General features: G+C 38.8%; 1 protein-coding gene across 6 annotated transcripts in view; it reads left to right on the forward strand.

The window, feature by feature from the left end:
* LOC127055547 (serine/threonine-protein phosphatase 2A catalytic subunit alpha isoform) overlaps positions 1-16,454 on the forward strand; it is a 78,725-nt gene that overhangs the window by 23,926 nt on the left and 38,345 nt on the right. For 4 of the 6 annotated variants that reach the window (XM_050962676.1, XM_050962678.1, XM_050962677.1 and 1 more), the window contains 3 exons: positions 776-938; positions 2,304-2,401; positions 5,195-5,473. In XM_050962676.1, the coding sequence (XP_050818633.1) occupies positions 776-938; positions 2,304-2,401; positions 5,195-5,248 (315 nt within the window). In that variant the 3' untranslated portion in view covers positions 5,249-5,473. Of the gene's footprint in view, positions 1-775; positions 939-2,303; positions 2,402-5,194; positions 5,474-9,566; positions 10,417-16,454 lie in introns of those variants that run through there. The other 2 variants (XM_050962680.1, XM_050962683.1) reach the window with 2 other exon arrangements.

The raw sequence follows: 16,454 nt of genomic DNA on the forward strand, positions 1-16,454 counted from the left end.
GTGGTGATGGGCAGGGGTTGAGGGTGGAGGAGCAGCTCCAGAAACTAGAGTAAAAGAAATTCAGACTCTGCATGAAATGCTGAACCTATTAATGGATGTTTCACCATTGACTTCAGTGGATCCAGGATTTTTCCCTATATTCCTGAGAGAGTTTTATACTTTCATGTACATCTCTCTCACTAGTGTTGGGTTTTCTCCATGATAATCCTTGACCAATTACCATAATCATATCTGCATCCTGAGAACCGCCCTTTTTGACATTAACAAATACACTAATTTCCCTGCAGAGCTCTCTTCCTATCTTTTATTGTGAAAACCCTGGTGGGGCCAAAGAATAACACACATTTTTCTTTTGGTATGTCTCAGGTCAACTGACCATTCCCACTTGCAACGAGGTATGACAAAGTAATTGTATGCTTCTGTTCTTCATTTTTAAATTGGTAAGGTGGCAAACAATACATGGTGATGTAAGTGCCTATGTCCCTGAATACCGCCACCTGCAGAGGAGCCAGAGCTACTTTATGATAGACTTTTTTTGAAAGATAAAAATTCTAAATGTTCTCCTATCCCATAATGGTGATTCATAACTAATAATGATACATAGTTAGCTTCCTCTAGCATGTGAAGACCTTGGCTTTTGGAACACTATTGAAGTTTGAACTTTTAATATATTTTACTTTGTTTAGTTGGTGGTAACCTCTTGAAACATGCCAAGAAAGATATAGCCATACTCATGTCACATACAGTTTTAAATATATTGTGATTTTCTGTTTAGACTCAAACAGAAAAAGTCACACTGTATGAACGAGCTGCTCAGATTGATCAAATGGCCAATATGAACCGAAAGAAACGCAGTATTTCAAAATCTGAGAAGAAAGATATCCATTTCCCAGAACTGCCAATAACAGCACAACAAAAGGAGCTGAAAGGAATAGAAGGTATGAAATTGTAATTGGTTTTGCAAATCTGCATCAAGTGCCAGTTGAAGAGAAGGGTTAATCTAAGACTTAAAAACCAGCATGTGATTTTTGGTGGAAGGTGCTGAGAAAAAAAATGCATCAAATTGGAAAAATCACTGCTGTACACACATCCGAGTCTTTGGACTGGACAAGAGTCCTCATTTGCAAATTGAAATTAGCACCATCTTTTAAAGAGGTCATTTATTTTTAACATATTAAACAAACTTTAAAAATATAGTTTGGAATTTTTTGTCAGCTTGTTTTATTTGTATTTCCACATATGTGAACTGCCAGACAAATGAGCTTCAATCAGGATTTCTAGGGAAACAAAGATATCTTCCATTGTTGTATGCAGTTATGTTGTAGCTGTGCTGGTCCCAGGTTATTAGAGAGACAAGCTCAGTGAGGTAATACCTTTTATTAGACCAGCTTCTGTTGGTGACAGAGACATGCTTTCGAGCTTACACAGAGCTCTTCTTTAGGACAAGAGCTCTGTGGAAGCTCAAAAGCTTGTCTTTATCACCAACAGAAGCTGGTCCAAGAAAAGATATTACTTCACCTACCTTGTCTCTCTATAGAAAACAATGACATCTAGAGACTAGTTCAAGTAACAGCAGCCATGTAGCCAAATGGACAGCCTTAGTAGCATATCTGTAACTTGGTTCTGATAATTAAAATGATCAGTCTGAATGTAAATGGGAACTGTATCTCATATTCCAGGGTTTCTCAAACAGGGGTCGCTGCTTGTGTAGGGAAAGCCAGTGGCGGGCCGGGCCGGTGTGTTTACCTGCCCCGTCTGCAGGTCTGGCTGATCGTGGCTCCCACTGGCCGCAGATCGCTGCTCAGGGCCAATGGGAGCTGCTGGAAGCGGCGGCCACTTCCAGCAGCTCCCATTGGCCCAGAGCAGCGATCCGCGGCCAGTGGGAGCTGCAATCAGCTGGACCTGCGGACGGGGCAGGTAAACACACCAGCGGGCCGCTTCCAGCAGCTCCCATTGGCCTGGAGCAGCGATCCGTGGCCAGTGGGAGCTGCGGCCAGTGGGAGCCGTGTTCAGCTGGATCCGCGGACGGAGCAAGTAAACACACCGGCCCAGCCCACCATGGGCTTTCCCTACACAAGTGGCGACCCCTGTTTGGGAAACTCTGTCATATTTTGTCCTTCAGGATACAATAACTGGTTGTCTTCTTCTGTAATCTCCATACTCAATTTTTAGTCTGACCCTGGTTTTCTTGTTCAACACTATTTCAAAAGTAATCAATTAAACAAAGAAGATGAAACTGAGGGAGCATGTAGAAAGGAAAAGAATACAATATGCGGAAATAATAAGGTATCTGTTTGTAAAAGTTAAACAGGTAAAAGTGCTGAAGAGGGAGTCAAAGAAATCGGAAGTATCTAAAATACCATCTTTACTAAATGTGGATCAGAATCAAGAAAAACAAGAGGTAAATTAATACTGTATGTTTGTTTAGTAGAGAAATCGTGTGGGTTGGGCTATTGACTCACTATGTGAACATGAGGGAAAATTACTCAGTCTTGTGTCTTAGTAAACCTAGCTGGAAATTAGATAAAAACTTTTAAAATCAAGAGCTCATTAAAACTAGATATTGTATCTAAGTTTCCCTTGTTCAGTAACTTACAAATAAGTATGTTGTATAATTAAATTTGTAAATAATAGATAGCAGTTATTAGCCATATTTCTAACACAGTAACCGAAAATATAACTCTATAACTGCTTCAAAATGTAAAAATCATTAAGAACTAGAACTTTACTTAAGATGAAGATAAATGACTACAACTGGCAAACAACTGATCTACTGTCAGAATCCATGACTGCAGAGAATATGTTGAACTTAATACGCAATAAACCAGTTCAGACCTGGTGTAACCAGGTGCCACTTTATTGACTTTACTGAGCTGGTCTTGATTTTGCTCACTATATCCCCAGATACTCCTGCAGAAATGTCTTGCTCTCCATTTTCTGACAATGCAATCAAAATAGGTTAAGAGTTAAATGCTATTGTTTGGAAGGCTCAGAAGCAGATCTGCCAATTTTCTGAGGATCTCTGCGCTTAAGCAGAGCATCAAAAATCAGTCCAGATCTTTCCCTGCTTGTAAAGGGAAGAGGTTTCCAAATTTGCATTGCAACCAAACACACAGTAATTATTCACCCCAAAGCTAGACAAATCTGATATAAGGATCAGAGTATGATGATCTAGTTGCTAAACACAGAACAAGTTCCTTTGCTATTTCCCAGCCTAAATTTACACACAATTGTAATATTTAGCATATCTGTAGCAGTTTATAATTTTAAAACATTGTACAAATATTAACTAATTCAACTTCAGAATATCTCTGTGAAGCAGCAAAGTAAGTATTATTTTCTCCATTTTCTAGAAGGGTAAATTGAGACCCAGGGAAGATAAGCACAGGTAGCTTGCCCAAAGAATCACTTTGAATCAGTGTTAGAGCTGGATTAGAGTTTAGGAGTTCCTGGCTCCCAGTTTCATTCTGTTCCACTAGGTCATGCTGTATCTCAATATCATAATTAGGCACTATATGAAATCCATTTATGTGTGTGCAAGTAGACCAGGATTTCAATAGATAATGCATTGTTCCATGATGGATCATTTTTAGCATAAACAATGTTTAATAGAAGGGCCAGATCTTACACACTGTCACCAATAAAAAGAATAAAGGTCATGCATCTCCGGGGTGCTGGAACAATTTGTATAGTGGGCATGCTGAGAGCCACTGAACCAAACTGTAAATCCTGTATATGATGGAAGCCACTTCAAGCCAGGGGGTGCAGCACCCTTAGTTCCAGCATCTATGTGCATCTCTTGTGCTAGATACTCCATTGATTTATGTGTACTGTCACCAACAGGTTAGGCTTTAAAAGTAGTAGGGGAAAGCACAAGGGTTGCAACATTTGTGGGCATGTCAGTGAATCAGATAGCATACCAAACTCCTCCTTTTTGGCTTTACCATGCTAGATCACATGTTTATGAAATTATATAAAATAATGTTTTACAGTAAGAAAGACTGAAAAAATAGATTTGCAATACATTGTAAAGTGAATGATTATAAAGTCTGTAACTTAAATGTATTGCATACTTTGCAGTATAACCTTAAACTCTCTGTACTTCAGTTCCCTCATACCTAATCTTCATAAAGCACTTTGACCTCTGTTGATGAAAAATTCTGTATAAATGTCAGGTATTATTAAATAGGCCATATCCTGAGGTTCTTACTCCATTTTTACTGAGGTCAGCTCCCATTAAAGCTGGTTACTACTTACTTGAGTAAGAACTGACTGGAAATTGATTAAGGACCTAAGGATTTTTCCCATTATTATTTGATTGTATTTTCCATAATTTTCAGATTTCATATACACATCTACCCTGATATAACGCTGTCCTCGGTAGCCAAAAAATCTTACCACATTATAGGTGAAACCATGTTATATTGAACTTGCTTTGATCTGCCGGAGTGCACAGCTCTGCCCCCCCGGAGCGCTGCTTTACCGTGTTATAGCCGAATTTGTGTTATATCGGGTCGTGTTATATCGGGGTAGAGGTGTATTTACATAATGAGAAGTGAACTGTGCCAGAAAGGAAAATTCATCCAGCTTCAATCATACAAAAAGCTTCATTGATATCCTAGTTTCTGTGGATGTACACTGTGAATAATTGTTGCACAACTGAGTCCTAACATCTTTGTGCACAAATATTTACAAGAGTCAAGAAAAGAGTAATGCTGAACACAACTATATGCTTTTACATCATAGAGTGTTATGGGACAATGTTATATACTGTAACATTGAATTAAAGGTTTGAGGATGACAGTTGAATGCTTCATAGGCACTGCCTGCCCATGACACCAGTAGTTGATGCCAAGTGTCTAATCTGGCTGGACAGGTGGAAAACAAAAGACACTACTGTCTTGTCAGGGGCTTTAATCTTCATCAACAGATACGATCTAATGGAGGAAATGAGAAATAAGAGTACACTGCTTAATTTCATCAAACTTAGGTCTCTAGTAGCTATTCACGCTAGTGAAGAGGAGTTTGGGGAATGGTTAAAGGCATTTTCCATTGACTGACAAATCTGACTGCTTTTAGCAATTAGTGCTGCGATGCAAAAACTGTTAGCGGAGAAACAGTGTTAATATAAAACTAAATAGTTGTAAGAATGAACAGCCAATCAACTAATGTTCCTTATCAATTTATTTTTTAGAATACTGGAAATACACAAAATGAAAATAAAACCAATCTGCCAGATGTAGAATAAGCAGTGTAGAAGCATGAAGCTTGAGAGACTGAAGAATCACAGTACAGTAAAATCTGTGCTTTTCTATTAACCTTTAATAAAGGAAGATATTTGGATAATTCTGCAGAAAATTTTATAGACTTCATGTAATATATGGTTATTCTCCAGGAAATTACTTTAGAATGCATTGGTCCTAAAATTGCTTATATAAATGAAGCTTACATTAAACTTTTATGAAATCTGAAACACCCAAAACTTATTTTTGAAGGCTAAGTACCAACATTAGGCTCCTTCCAGTACTTATGTATAAAATCCGTACACCTATCACAACTGGATGTCCAGCTGATCTAAGACTGGCTAAAGGTCATTAATTAGCCTGGCATTTCTATAAGAGCCTGTTACTCTTTTCTCTGATAGATGATGATTTAAGACTTCTGTAATAGTGTACAAGATAACAATGGATCATTTGTTGTGTTCAGATGCTTTAGGGTTACGGTAATGTGAGCTAAATTTTCTGGCTGTTTAATTTTAGCACCTATTTTTTCCAAACAATTCATTGTGATTGCATATGTGGTTGGTATCCATTTTGCACATGCAGATTGGTCATTGTAATGGCCAGCTACCCCATTTATAGATTGTTTATGTACTTTAGTATGTACAAAAGTGGGCACACCACATCAGATGTCAGGGTTAAAAACCTGGCCCCTTGTGTTTTCTGGTTTATTATTTTGCTCATTATTATTTGCATCTTTTGCTCATTAGGGTTCTACTTACTATTTTTGTTGTAGTTTCTAAAAACAAAAGAAACTAAATCCAGACATTTATGTGCTGAAAATATTCATGCTCTTGGAGTAAGCAACTGTTAAGATAAATTACTCTTGGTGTAACACTCAGTAAAAATTATTTGGCTCATGGAAAATTCCTGAATTAGTTACATTTTAGAACATTTTAGTTCACTTTTTAATATTTTATCATTTTAAGAGAAACCAGCTGCAAGGTGGAAAACATTTTCCTTATATGAACTCTAAACAAAAACATTGGGATAAGTGTGAAACTTTAAATAATAAGTATCTACAGTGCATTGTTTCACAGCTACATCAGTTTTTTATTGATAAAAGGGTTTGGGAAACATGTAATAAAAAAGTTAATGTTAAAAGGGAGAACGAATATATTTCCAATATGTATGCAGAATAAAAACAAGTTCTTGTTTCAGCTGTGGTAATACAGTTCTTCAGGAAATGCTACAGTTAATTGTCCATCTATTATTAATTTTTTTATTCAAGTGAACCATAAGAGTTCACTCTATGCTGAAACTTGTATCAGGCAAGAAGGAATATTTTTTTAATAAATAAATTGTTTAGGTGTGTGTGTAATTCTTAGAAATAAAAAGGCTTTCTCAGTTTATAGACTTTTTGTGTTCTGAAATATTATTTCAGAATCTTTAATTTAATTAAATATGTTTTGCAAGCTGGCAATTCGTAACATACAATCATGGAATCATAGAACTGGAAGGGACCTCGAGAGGTCATCTACTCTAGTCCCCTGCACTCAAGGCAGAACTAGACCTAGACCATCCCTGACAGGTGTTTGTCCAACCTGCTCTTAAAAATCCCCAATGATGGAGATTCTACCACCTCCCTAAGCAATTTATTCCAGTGCTTAATCACTCTGACAGTTAGAAAGTTTTTCCTGACGTCCAACCTAAACCTCCCTTCCTGCAATTTAAGCCCACTGCTTGTTGTCCTATCCTCCGAGGTTAAGAAAACCAATTTTTCTTACTCCTCCTTGTAACAACCTTTTACATACTTGAAAATTGTTATCATGTCCCCTCTCAGTCTTCTATTCTCCAGACTAAGCAAACCCAATTTTTTCAATATTCCCTCATAGGCCATGTTTTCTAGACCTTTAACCATTTTTGTTGTTCTTCTCTGGACTTTCTCCAGTTTGTCCACATCTTTCCTGAAATGTGGTGCCCAGAACTGGACACAATACTCCAGTTGAGGCCTAATCAGTGCGGAGTAGAGTGGAAGAATTACTTCTCATGTCTTGCTTACAATACTCCTGCTAATACATCCCGGGATGATGATTGCTTTTTTTGCAACAACATTACACTGTTGACTAATATTTAGCTTGTGATCCACTATGACCCCCAGATCCCTTTCTGCAGTACTCCTTCCTAGGCAGTCATTTCCACTTTTTGTATGTGTGCAACTGATCGTTCCTTCCTAAGTGGAGTGCTTTGCATTTGTCCTTATTGAATTAATCCTGTTTACTTCAGACCATTTCTCCAGTTTGTCCAGATCATTTTGAATTTTAATTCTATCCTCCAAAGCACTTGCTACCCCTCCCAGCTTGGTATCGTCCGCAAACTTTTTAAGTGTATTCTCTATGCCATTATCTAAATCATTGATGAAGATACTGAACAGAACAAGACCCAGAACCGATCCCTGCGGGACCCCACTCGTTATGCCCTTCCAGCATGACTGTGAACCACTGATGATTACTCTCTGGGAATGATTTTCCCATGAGTTATGCACCCATCTTATAGTAGCTCCATCTAGATTTATTTCCCTAGTTTGTTTATGAGAAGGTCATGCAAGACAGTATCCAAAGCCTTACTAAAGTCAAGATATACCACATCTACCACTTCCCCCTTATCCACAAGGCTTGTTACCCTGTCAAAGAAAGCTATCAGGTTGGTTTGACATGATTTGTTCTTGATAAATCTATGCTGGCCATTATTTATCACTTTATTATCTTCTAGGTGTTTGCAAATTGATTGCTTAATTATTTGCTCCATTATCTTTCTAGGTACAGAAGTTAAGCTGACTGGTCTGTAATTCCCCAGGCTGTCCTTATTTCCCTTTTTATAGATGGGCACTATATTTGCCCTGTTCCAGTCTTCCATGACTTTTCAGAGATAATTGCTAATGGCTCAGATATCTCCTCAGTCAGCTCCTTGAGTATTCTAGGATGCATTTCATCAGGCCCTGGTGATTTGAAGACATCTATATTGTCTAAGTAATTTTTGACTTGTTCTTTCCCTATTTAGACTCTGGTCCTACCTCATTTTCATTGGCATTCACTATTTTAGACATCCAATTGCCACCAACGTTCTTGGTGAAAACCAAAACAAAGACGTCATTGAGCACACCTCTGCTATTTCCACATTTTCTCTTATTGTCTTTCCGCCCTCACTGAGTAATGGGCTTACTCTGTCCTTGGTCTTCTCTTGCTTCTAATGTATTTGTAGGATGTTTTCTTGTTTCCCTTTATGTCTCTAGCTGGTTGATCTTGTTTTGTGCCTTGGCTTTTCTAATTTTGTCACTACATATTTTTGTTATTTGTTTATATTCATCCTTTGTAATTTGACCGAGTTGCCACTTTTTGTAGGACTCTGAGTTTTAGATCATTGAAGATCTCCTGGTTAAGCCAGGGTGGCCTCTTGCCATACTTCCTATCTTTCTTACGCAGTGGAAGAGTTTGCTATTGTGCCCTTAATAATGTCTCTGAAAAACTGCCAACTGTCTTCAATTGTTTTTCCCCTTAGACTTGCTTCCCATGGGATTTTACCTACCAACTCCCTGAGTTGTTAAAGTCTGCCTTCTTGAAATCCATTGTCTTTATTGTGCTACCTACCATTCCTTAGAATCATGAACGCTACCATTTCATGATCACTTTCACACAAGTTGCCTTCCATTTTCAAAGTCTCAAGCGGTTCTTCCCAACATTAATTGGCATTTGTAGTATTTAAAACAACAAAAATATATCAGGCTTCTGATATTATAGTAATGTTTTAATTATGTTTCTCTAATCTGCATGTATGAATTAATTTAAAACATCTAAATTGTTTTAAATGGATTAGTGACCCATTAGAGGGATCAGAATGCTTATGTAAGAGGAACCTGCATAGCACTGCAAGTTTAATAAACAATAGCATGCATCTGTGCAAGGGAAAATGTACTCCAGGAAAACAGATGCATACTGGAAGAACAGAGAAAGATAACAGATCATTAACAGATATTTTGTATTCCTTATTGCTATTTCCTATGTTACTAATCCTGCCTTGATTGACTACAGGCAATATTCAACAACAATGTAAGCAGTTACACATCGTGTGTGTGTGTGTGTGTGTGTAAGAGGTGAAGTAGTGTAAATTTGAGTGATTTGGCATTCAGTGGGTGTACAAAATGAACGTAAATTGTATGCAGAGGGGATAGAAGGATAGGTGGCATGTCAAGCATTAGGAAGCACATACCAGCTCTTCCTGCCCTAATTTTTCATTTTAATTATTACCTATTTTAACTTCTCAATTAACTATATTTATTTTATTTTCCAGAAGGTCACTGGAGCAGCTGGAAAAGTTGTTAAATCATCACTGACTGGATGAATCAGGATTTCCTTAGCTTTGTCTTTTCCCCCAAACTATTAGATCACAATAAACAGGAGGAGGTGAAGCTTCCTCATACTATACATACAAAGCTGTAGCATCAAAGTTTGAAGTTTCTAAGTACTGTAACAACGATTTAGCTAACTGCAGCACTGGTTTGTAGTGCATCCTCCATACTGCAAGGAGGGAGAAGAAACCACTGAGTACCTTATTATGAGGACCCTCGTTTTCCTTCTTGTCTTTATCCTTAGGAGATAAGGAAGAAATATACTTGGTAGTAAAATATGTAAAACTTTATAGTGAAAATAATGTAAAACTTTATAGAGAAAAGAAACCAAATGGAGAATTAAACATAACTTAAGGCTAGGTATTTGAGGCGAAGGAAAATCTAAAGAAAAGAGTGGAACATTTAAGACAGACCCAATGTGTAAGCTTTATTTAAAGAATCTATTTCACTTTATATCTATTTAATATGGTGGCTGTTTAAATTTAGCAATTAAAATATAGTATGGAAATACTACTAACATTTTTTAAAAGCAGATTTTATGGTAGCAAAGCAATCAAACAGAATCAAAATTAGGTTACTTCAGAACAGTTTAATTGCTTTTTATTTAATGTCTGAGGCACGCGAGATTAAGGATATGTAAATATACCAGGGTCCATACAATTTCGCTTTGCCATTTGCTGTAAGCCAGCTATGCAGCATTGACACTCTAGCTTTTCATAAGTGTTGACAGGTTTAAATGGCAAGTATTTGACTGACAGGCACTAATTATAATAAAAAACAGATGTTTTTGTGGGTTGTCTCAGCTATGAATGTGAATAAGCTGTACAGTCCCCTACACAACGCAGATTTGTTGTAGGCAAATAATGTAATTATATCACTAGGGTGTAGCCAGCAGTTTGGAATTTCTGTTCTACGTGTGCTGGGTGATCCTTTGTCGCCTCCTCACCAGCACTGAACCAATACTTTCCCAGAGTAGACCCACCGTTATACGCAATGCTCACATAGTGGGGATATTTGAATTTAGAGAGGAGAGACTATGCTGAGATTTGGAAGGGTGGGTCTTATTACTTCGATGCTAGATCTCTCAAATATCAGCATTTTCAAACCTCTCCTGCTGCAGCTCTAGGGAACCATTTCTTATCTTAAGTGTATTTTGGGGGATGGGTGTATATGGCGTCTAGTAGGCCCATTGTTACCCAGTCTGGAAAAGGCCTTCTTGGAGTTGGAGGTCAGATTTGGGAGGAAGAAGTGCGTTTACCACATACTCAACCCCAATACAGAAGATGGGCGAGCATCCACCTAGTGTATTTTGAAGATCTTCAGAGGAAAAGGACTGCAGCTATGAGGCTTTAAGACTAAGCTTGATAAGTTTATGGAGCGGATGGTATGATGGGATAGCCTAATTTTGGCAATTAATTTAGCAATTGATCTTTGATTATCAGCAGGTAAGTATGCCCAGTGGTCTGTGATGGGATGTTAGATGGGTTGGGATCTGAGTTACTATACAGAATTCTTTCCTGGGTGCTGGCTGGTGAGTCTTGCCCACATGCTCAAGGTTTAACTGATGGCCATATTTGGGGTTGGGAAGGAATTTTCCTCCAGGGCAGATGGGCAGAGGCCCTGGAGGTTTTTCGCCTTCCTCTACAGTGTGGAGCAGGGGTCACTTGCTGGAGGATTTTCTGCAGCTTGAAATCTTCAAACCACAATTTGAGGACTTCAATAACTCAGACATAGGTTAGGGGTTTGTTACAGGAGTGGGTGAGTGAGATTCTGTGGCCTGCATTGTGCAGAAGGTCAGACTAGATGATCATAATGGTCCCTTCTGACCTTAAAGTCTATGAGGCTCAAAGATGTGGTGCTAGGGGGAGGCTGCAAGAACAAACAGCTAAAGATATTCCAGTTACCATGGCCTATTGCACAGAGCACTGGATTGGGACTCAGGATATATAGGTTCTAATCCCAGTTGTGTCAAGGGCCTGCTGGCTAATCTTGGACAAGTTACTTTGCTGTGCCATGCCTCAGTTTCCCCATATGTAAAATGGAGATAATGACACTGACATCCTTTGTAAATTGCCATGAGACTCTCTGATGAAAAGGGCTTATAAGAGCTAGGTATTATTAATTGAAAACAGTTTCCACAAAGAGGGCCAATATTTGGACTCTCCTGGAAGTGCGTTTGCCCATCCTTGTTAGATACAGAATTTGACACGGTGGTAAAAAAAAGTCCTGATGAGGAACTCAAACAACTTGCCAGTCTTTGCCTTAAGAAATTCTTCCCCCAGGAAAAATAGCATATGACTATCTCCACCCTGTAGCGTTAAAACAGTCTAACAACAATGCTATTAAATATCATGGATATAGGCAGGAACTTCCCTCAAGGCAAAAACGTACAATCGAGAATAGAACTGTGTATGTGAGTAATATGAAAGCAACCAATATATTCAGCAGTATTTGTTACATTTATTGTTGCAGTTACGGGCATGTTTCTGCTCACAGGTTTACAGATCATGATTTGCCTTTGGAAGACTAACAAAAAGTTAGGGTTCTGATCCTAAAAGGTGTGAGAGATTTATTCCTCTCAGTGCCATTCTCTGAGTTTTTCTGCAGAAAGAGTAAACAAATACATTAGGGTGTTAGTTAATATCTCTAAATATATGTTATTGCATAGTGCAGAATTAAACCCTGATTGCTTTATTACAGGTAAATTATTTCCAAAACCAGTTTTGAGCCCAAATGCACTTGACAAACATTCTAACAGTGGCAATATCTTTCCTTTCAAATTGTTGTTTTCTTATCTTATAGCAAAACTTGTATTTTTCAATGTTGAGTGATCGTCTACAGTTCCTGTCACAAGAGAAGAGTGAGTTGTAAAAATAGAGTAGCAAGTCTAACAAAATAAATCATAGTTTCTTTGGCTTGTTGGCTCAAAAAAAATGTGATGGTTGACTCTGTTCTTTGTTGTGTTGCACACAGAGCTTGTGCAGATTATGATAAGAAAAAAAATTACATCAGAGGTACAAACATCCACTCAAAATTCAGAACTGGGCGCTTCCCTTGAGTCACTGATATGCAGCTGCTATTTATCTAATAGAATGCTTTTTATTGAAATTTAAAAAGCCTCTGATGCCACATGAGAAAAATTATTGGGTAACAATGTTTATATTCTTTTCAATTTCTTTGAAAAGAGAACTTTTGCTTTTTAAGGTGAGGACACAGAAGCTAGTAATTAAGGACTGGAAGTCAGGAAGTTTGGATTTTTTATTTGTATTAGAGTAGCACCTAACGGTCTCAGTCAGTATGGGGGCCTCATTATGCTTGCTATATGCTGTACAAATGCATAGTAAGAGCTTTGTCCTGGAGAGCTTACAGACTAAATAAAGACTGACAAAGGATAGAAGGGGAAACAGAGAGGTGAGGTGATTTGCCCCGCATCATACAGAAAATAAGTGGGAGAGTCAAGAACAGAACCTCATGGTGTCCTGACTCCCAGTCCAGTGCCCTAACTACTAGACAACACAGCATCTGTTCTCTGCCACAGATGTACTGTGTGAACTTTGACAATTGTATAACCTCCCTGTATTTCAGTTTCCTTTCACTATAGGAGTATTTGGAAATGTCCTTCATTAGTGTTTGTAAAGTGCTTGGAAATCCTTGGATAGATAATGATAAATAAGGACCCAGGACAAACAGCTACAAAGGGGAAGGGGGTAGTAATTAGGCCCAGGGGGTTAAAAGGCCTCTCCCAGTCCACTGAGGAGAAAGAACCACAGGGAAATAAGGTTCAGCTGGAAAAGGGGTTACTAGGGAACTAATTAGGTTCAGCTGACTCCAACTGCTTGTGACCTTTTTAAACCCAGAGGGACATTGCTGGCACATGATCTAGGCTCACCAGGAATTGGTGGGAGGTGAATCAGTCTCAGTCCTGCCAGGAAAAGGGGGATAAAGACTGGGGAAATATTTGGGGGGAAGACAGAGTTTCCAAAGGACTCTCCCTTAAATGCTTGTTTAAACTATTTGGTAGTGGCAGCTACTAGATCTAAGCTGGTAAATAAGCTTAGGGGTTATCTCATGCAGGTCCCCACATCTGTACCCTAAAGTTCTGAGTGTGGGTGACACCTTCCTCAAGGACAATCCATCACTCTCACAGATCTTGGGAGACAGGCCAGTCCTTGCTTACAGACAGCCCCCCAATCGGAAGCAAATTCTCATCAGCAACCACAGACCACACAACAAAAACACCAACCCAGGAACCTATCCTTGCAACAAAGCCCGTTGCCAACTCTGTCCACATATCTATTCAGGGGGACACCGTCATAGGACCTAATCACATCAGCCACACTACCAGAGGCTCGTTGACCTGCACATCTACCAATGTGATATATGCCATCATCTGCCAGCAGTGCCCTTCTGCCATGTACATTGGCCAAACCGGACAATTTCTATGTAAAAGAATAAATGGACACAAATCAGACGTCAAGAATTATAACATTCAAAAAACAGTTGGAGAACACTTCAATCTCCCTGGTCACTCGATTACAGACCTAAAAGTCGCAATATTACAACAAAAAAACTTCTAAAACAGACTCCAACGAGAGACTGCTGAATTGGAATTAATTTGCAAAATGGACACCATTAAATTAGGCTTAAATAAAGACTGCGAGTGGATGGGTCATTACACAAAGTAAAACTATTTCCCTATGTTTATTCCCCACACACACACTGTTCCTCACAACTTCTTGTCAACTGCTGTAAATGGACCATATTGATTACCACTACAAAATTTTTTTTTCTCTTCTGCTGGTAATAGCTCACCTTAACTGACCACTCTCGTTAGAGTGTGTATGGTAACACCCATTGTTTCATGTTCTCTGTGTGTATATATATCTTCCACTGTATGCATCCGATGAAGTGGACTGTAGCCCATGAAAGCTTATGCTCAAATAAATTTGTTAGTCTCTAAGGTGCCACAAGTACTCCTGTTCTTTTTGCAGATACAGACTAAAACAGCTGCTACTCCGAAATCTCTCTAGTCAGGGCTGCCCATGGGGCGGGGGGCAAGTGGGGCAATTTGCCCTGGGCCCTGCAGGGGCCCCCACGAGAATATAGTATTCTATAGTATTGCGACTTTTTTTTTATGGAAGGGGCCCCTGAAATTGCTTTGCCTCAGGCCCCCTGAATCTCTGGGTGGCCCTGTCTCTAGTGGTGGTACAGTGAGGGACTGAAGAGAAACTTGTTTCTTAAAGACACAGGTATTGGCAACCAAATAAACTCTTCAGAAGCCTATATACATAGCACTGCTTCTGAAAAGACCTTCTTACAAGGATTCACCATCTAAACAACCCCTTGCTGAGTCCATAACTCAAAGTGCCCAGACAAATAGCTACTAACCAATCTCTCACTCTATGCTTTAGTAGCAAAACACCAGAATAGTTCCTTAGGTGAACAATATTTCTTGTTCTGAGACCAAACCTTCAGCGTATTGCAAAATCAAGAACAACTGCTTGTCACCAGCAACCTTGTGTTTGTTCCATTGTGAGGTAAATTGGGCAATGCAACCCCATTGTGCCAATTCACTCATATGTCCCTGTATTTGGGGCCCCTGTATACGCTATAACAAATTGTTACAAACATATCCCTCTTTTTGTCTACCTCTATTAATAATAATTTGACTAAAATCATAAGACAAGGACAAAGTACTATACTTTGGAAATAAAAAAAATCAAATGCACAATTACAAAATGGGGAATAACTAGCTATGCAGTATTACTGCTGAAAAGGATCTGGGGATTATAGTGGATCACAAATTGAATATAAGTCACCAATGTGATGCAGTTGTATGAAAGGCTGATACTCTGAGGGGTACTGATTGTTACAGGAAAGATCTGAGAGGTAATTGGCCTGCTCTACTAAGCAGTGGTGAGGCCTCAAATGGTGTACTATGTCCAGTTCTGGGAAACACACTTCAAGAAAGATTGGATAAATTGGAGAGAGTCCAAAGGAGAACAAATATGCTAATAGGTTTATAAAACCTGTGACTACGAGGAAAGATTTAAAAACTGAGCATACTGAGTCTTGAGAAAGGAAGATTGATGGGAGACCTGATAACAGTCTTTAAGAGGTGTTATAAAGACAACAGGGATCAATTGTTCTCTACGTCCACTGAAAGTAAGACAAAAAGTAATGGGCTTAAAGATACTAGGAAAATCTTTCTAACTGTAAGTGTAGTTAAGCACTGGAATAGGCTTCCAAGGGAGGTTGTGGAATCCTCAGTATGTGAGGATATTAAGAACAGGTTACATAAACACCTGTCAGGGATGGTCTAGGTTTATTGGTCCTGCCTCAGCACAAGGGGCTAGACCAGATAACGTCTTGAGGTCCCTTCCAGCCCTATTTCTAAGATTCTATGATTATACTACTACTAGTTTCCAAATAAACCATAGAATTGCCAGTGCCAGCCAGGAGAAGTAACCATGGCATCATTTGTGGACAGATATAAGCACAGGAACCGAATTAAGATTATACCCAATACAGTATTTGTTATTATGCTAAAGAAAAATGGCAAAGCCATTCTTACAACAAAATAGCAACTCCTTAAATTCTCACTCCTGCAAACACTCTATACAAATGCTTAAGTTTAATCACACTCAGTGTGGAGGAAGTGAATTGTGCCTATAGACCAGTAGATCTAACACTGCTGGGTTGCCAAGACTGAGAATTTCTGCCACAACTACCAGGGAGTGCTCTTGAATGTGCCTTTTCTGGACCAAACAAATACATTCTTCCTAGGCAATGCAGTCAGTTTTTAAAGTAAAACAAGAATTACAACTCAC

This window comes from Gopherus flavomarginatus, chromosome 7, assembly GCF_025201925.1.
Source record: "Gopherus flavomarginatus isolate rGopFla2 chromosome 7, rGopFla2.mat.asm, whole genome shotgun sequence".
NCBI classification, from domain to species: Eukaryota; Metazoa; Chordata; order Testudines; family Testudinidae; genus Gopherus; species Gopherus flavomarginatus.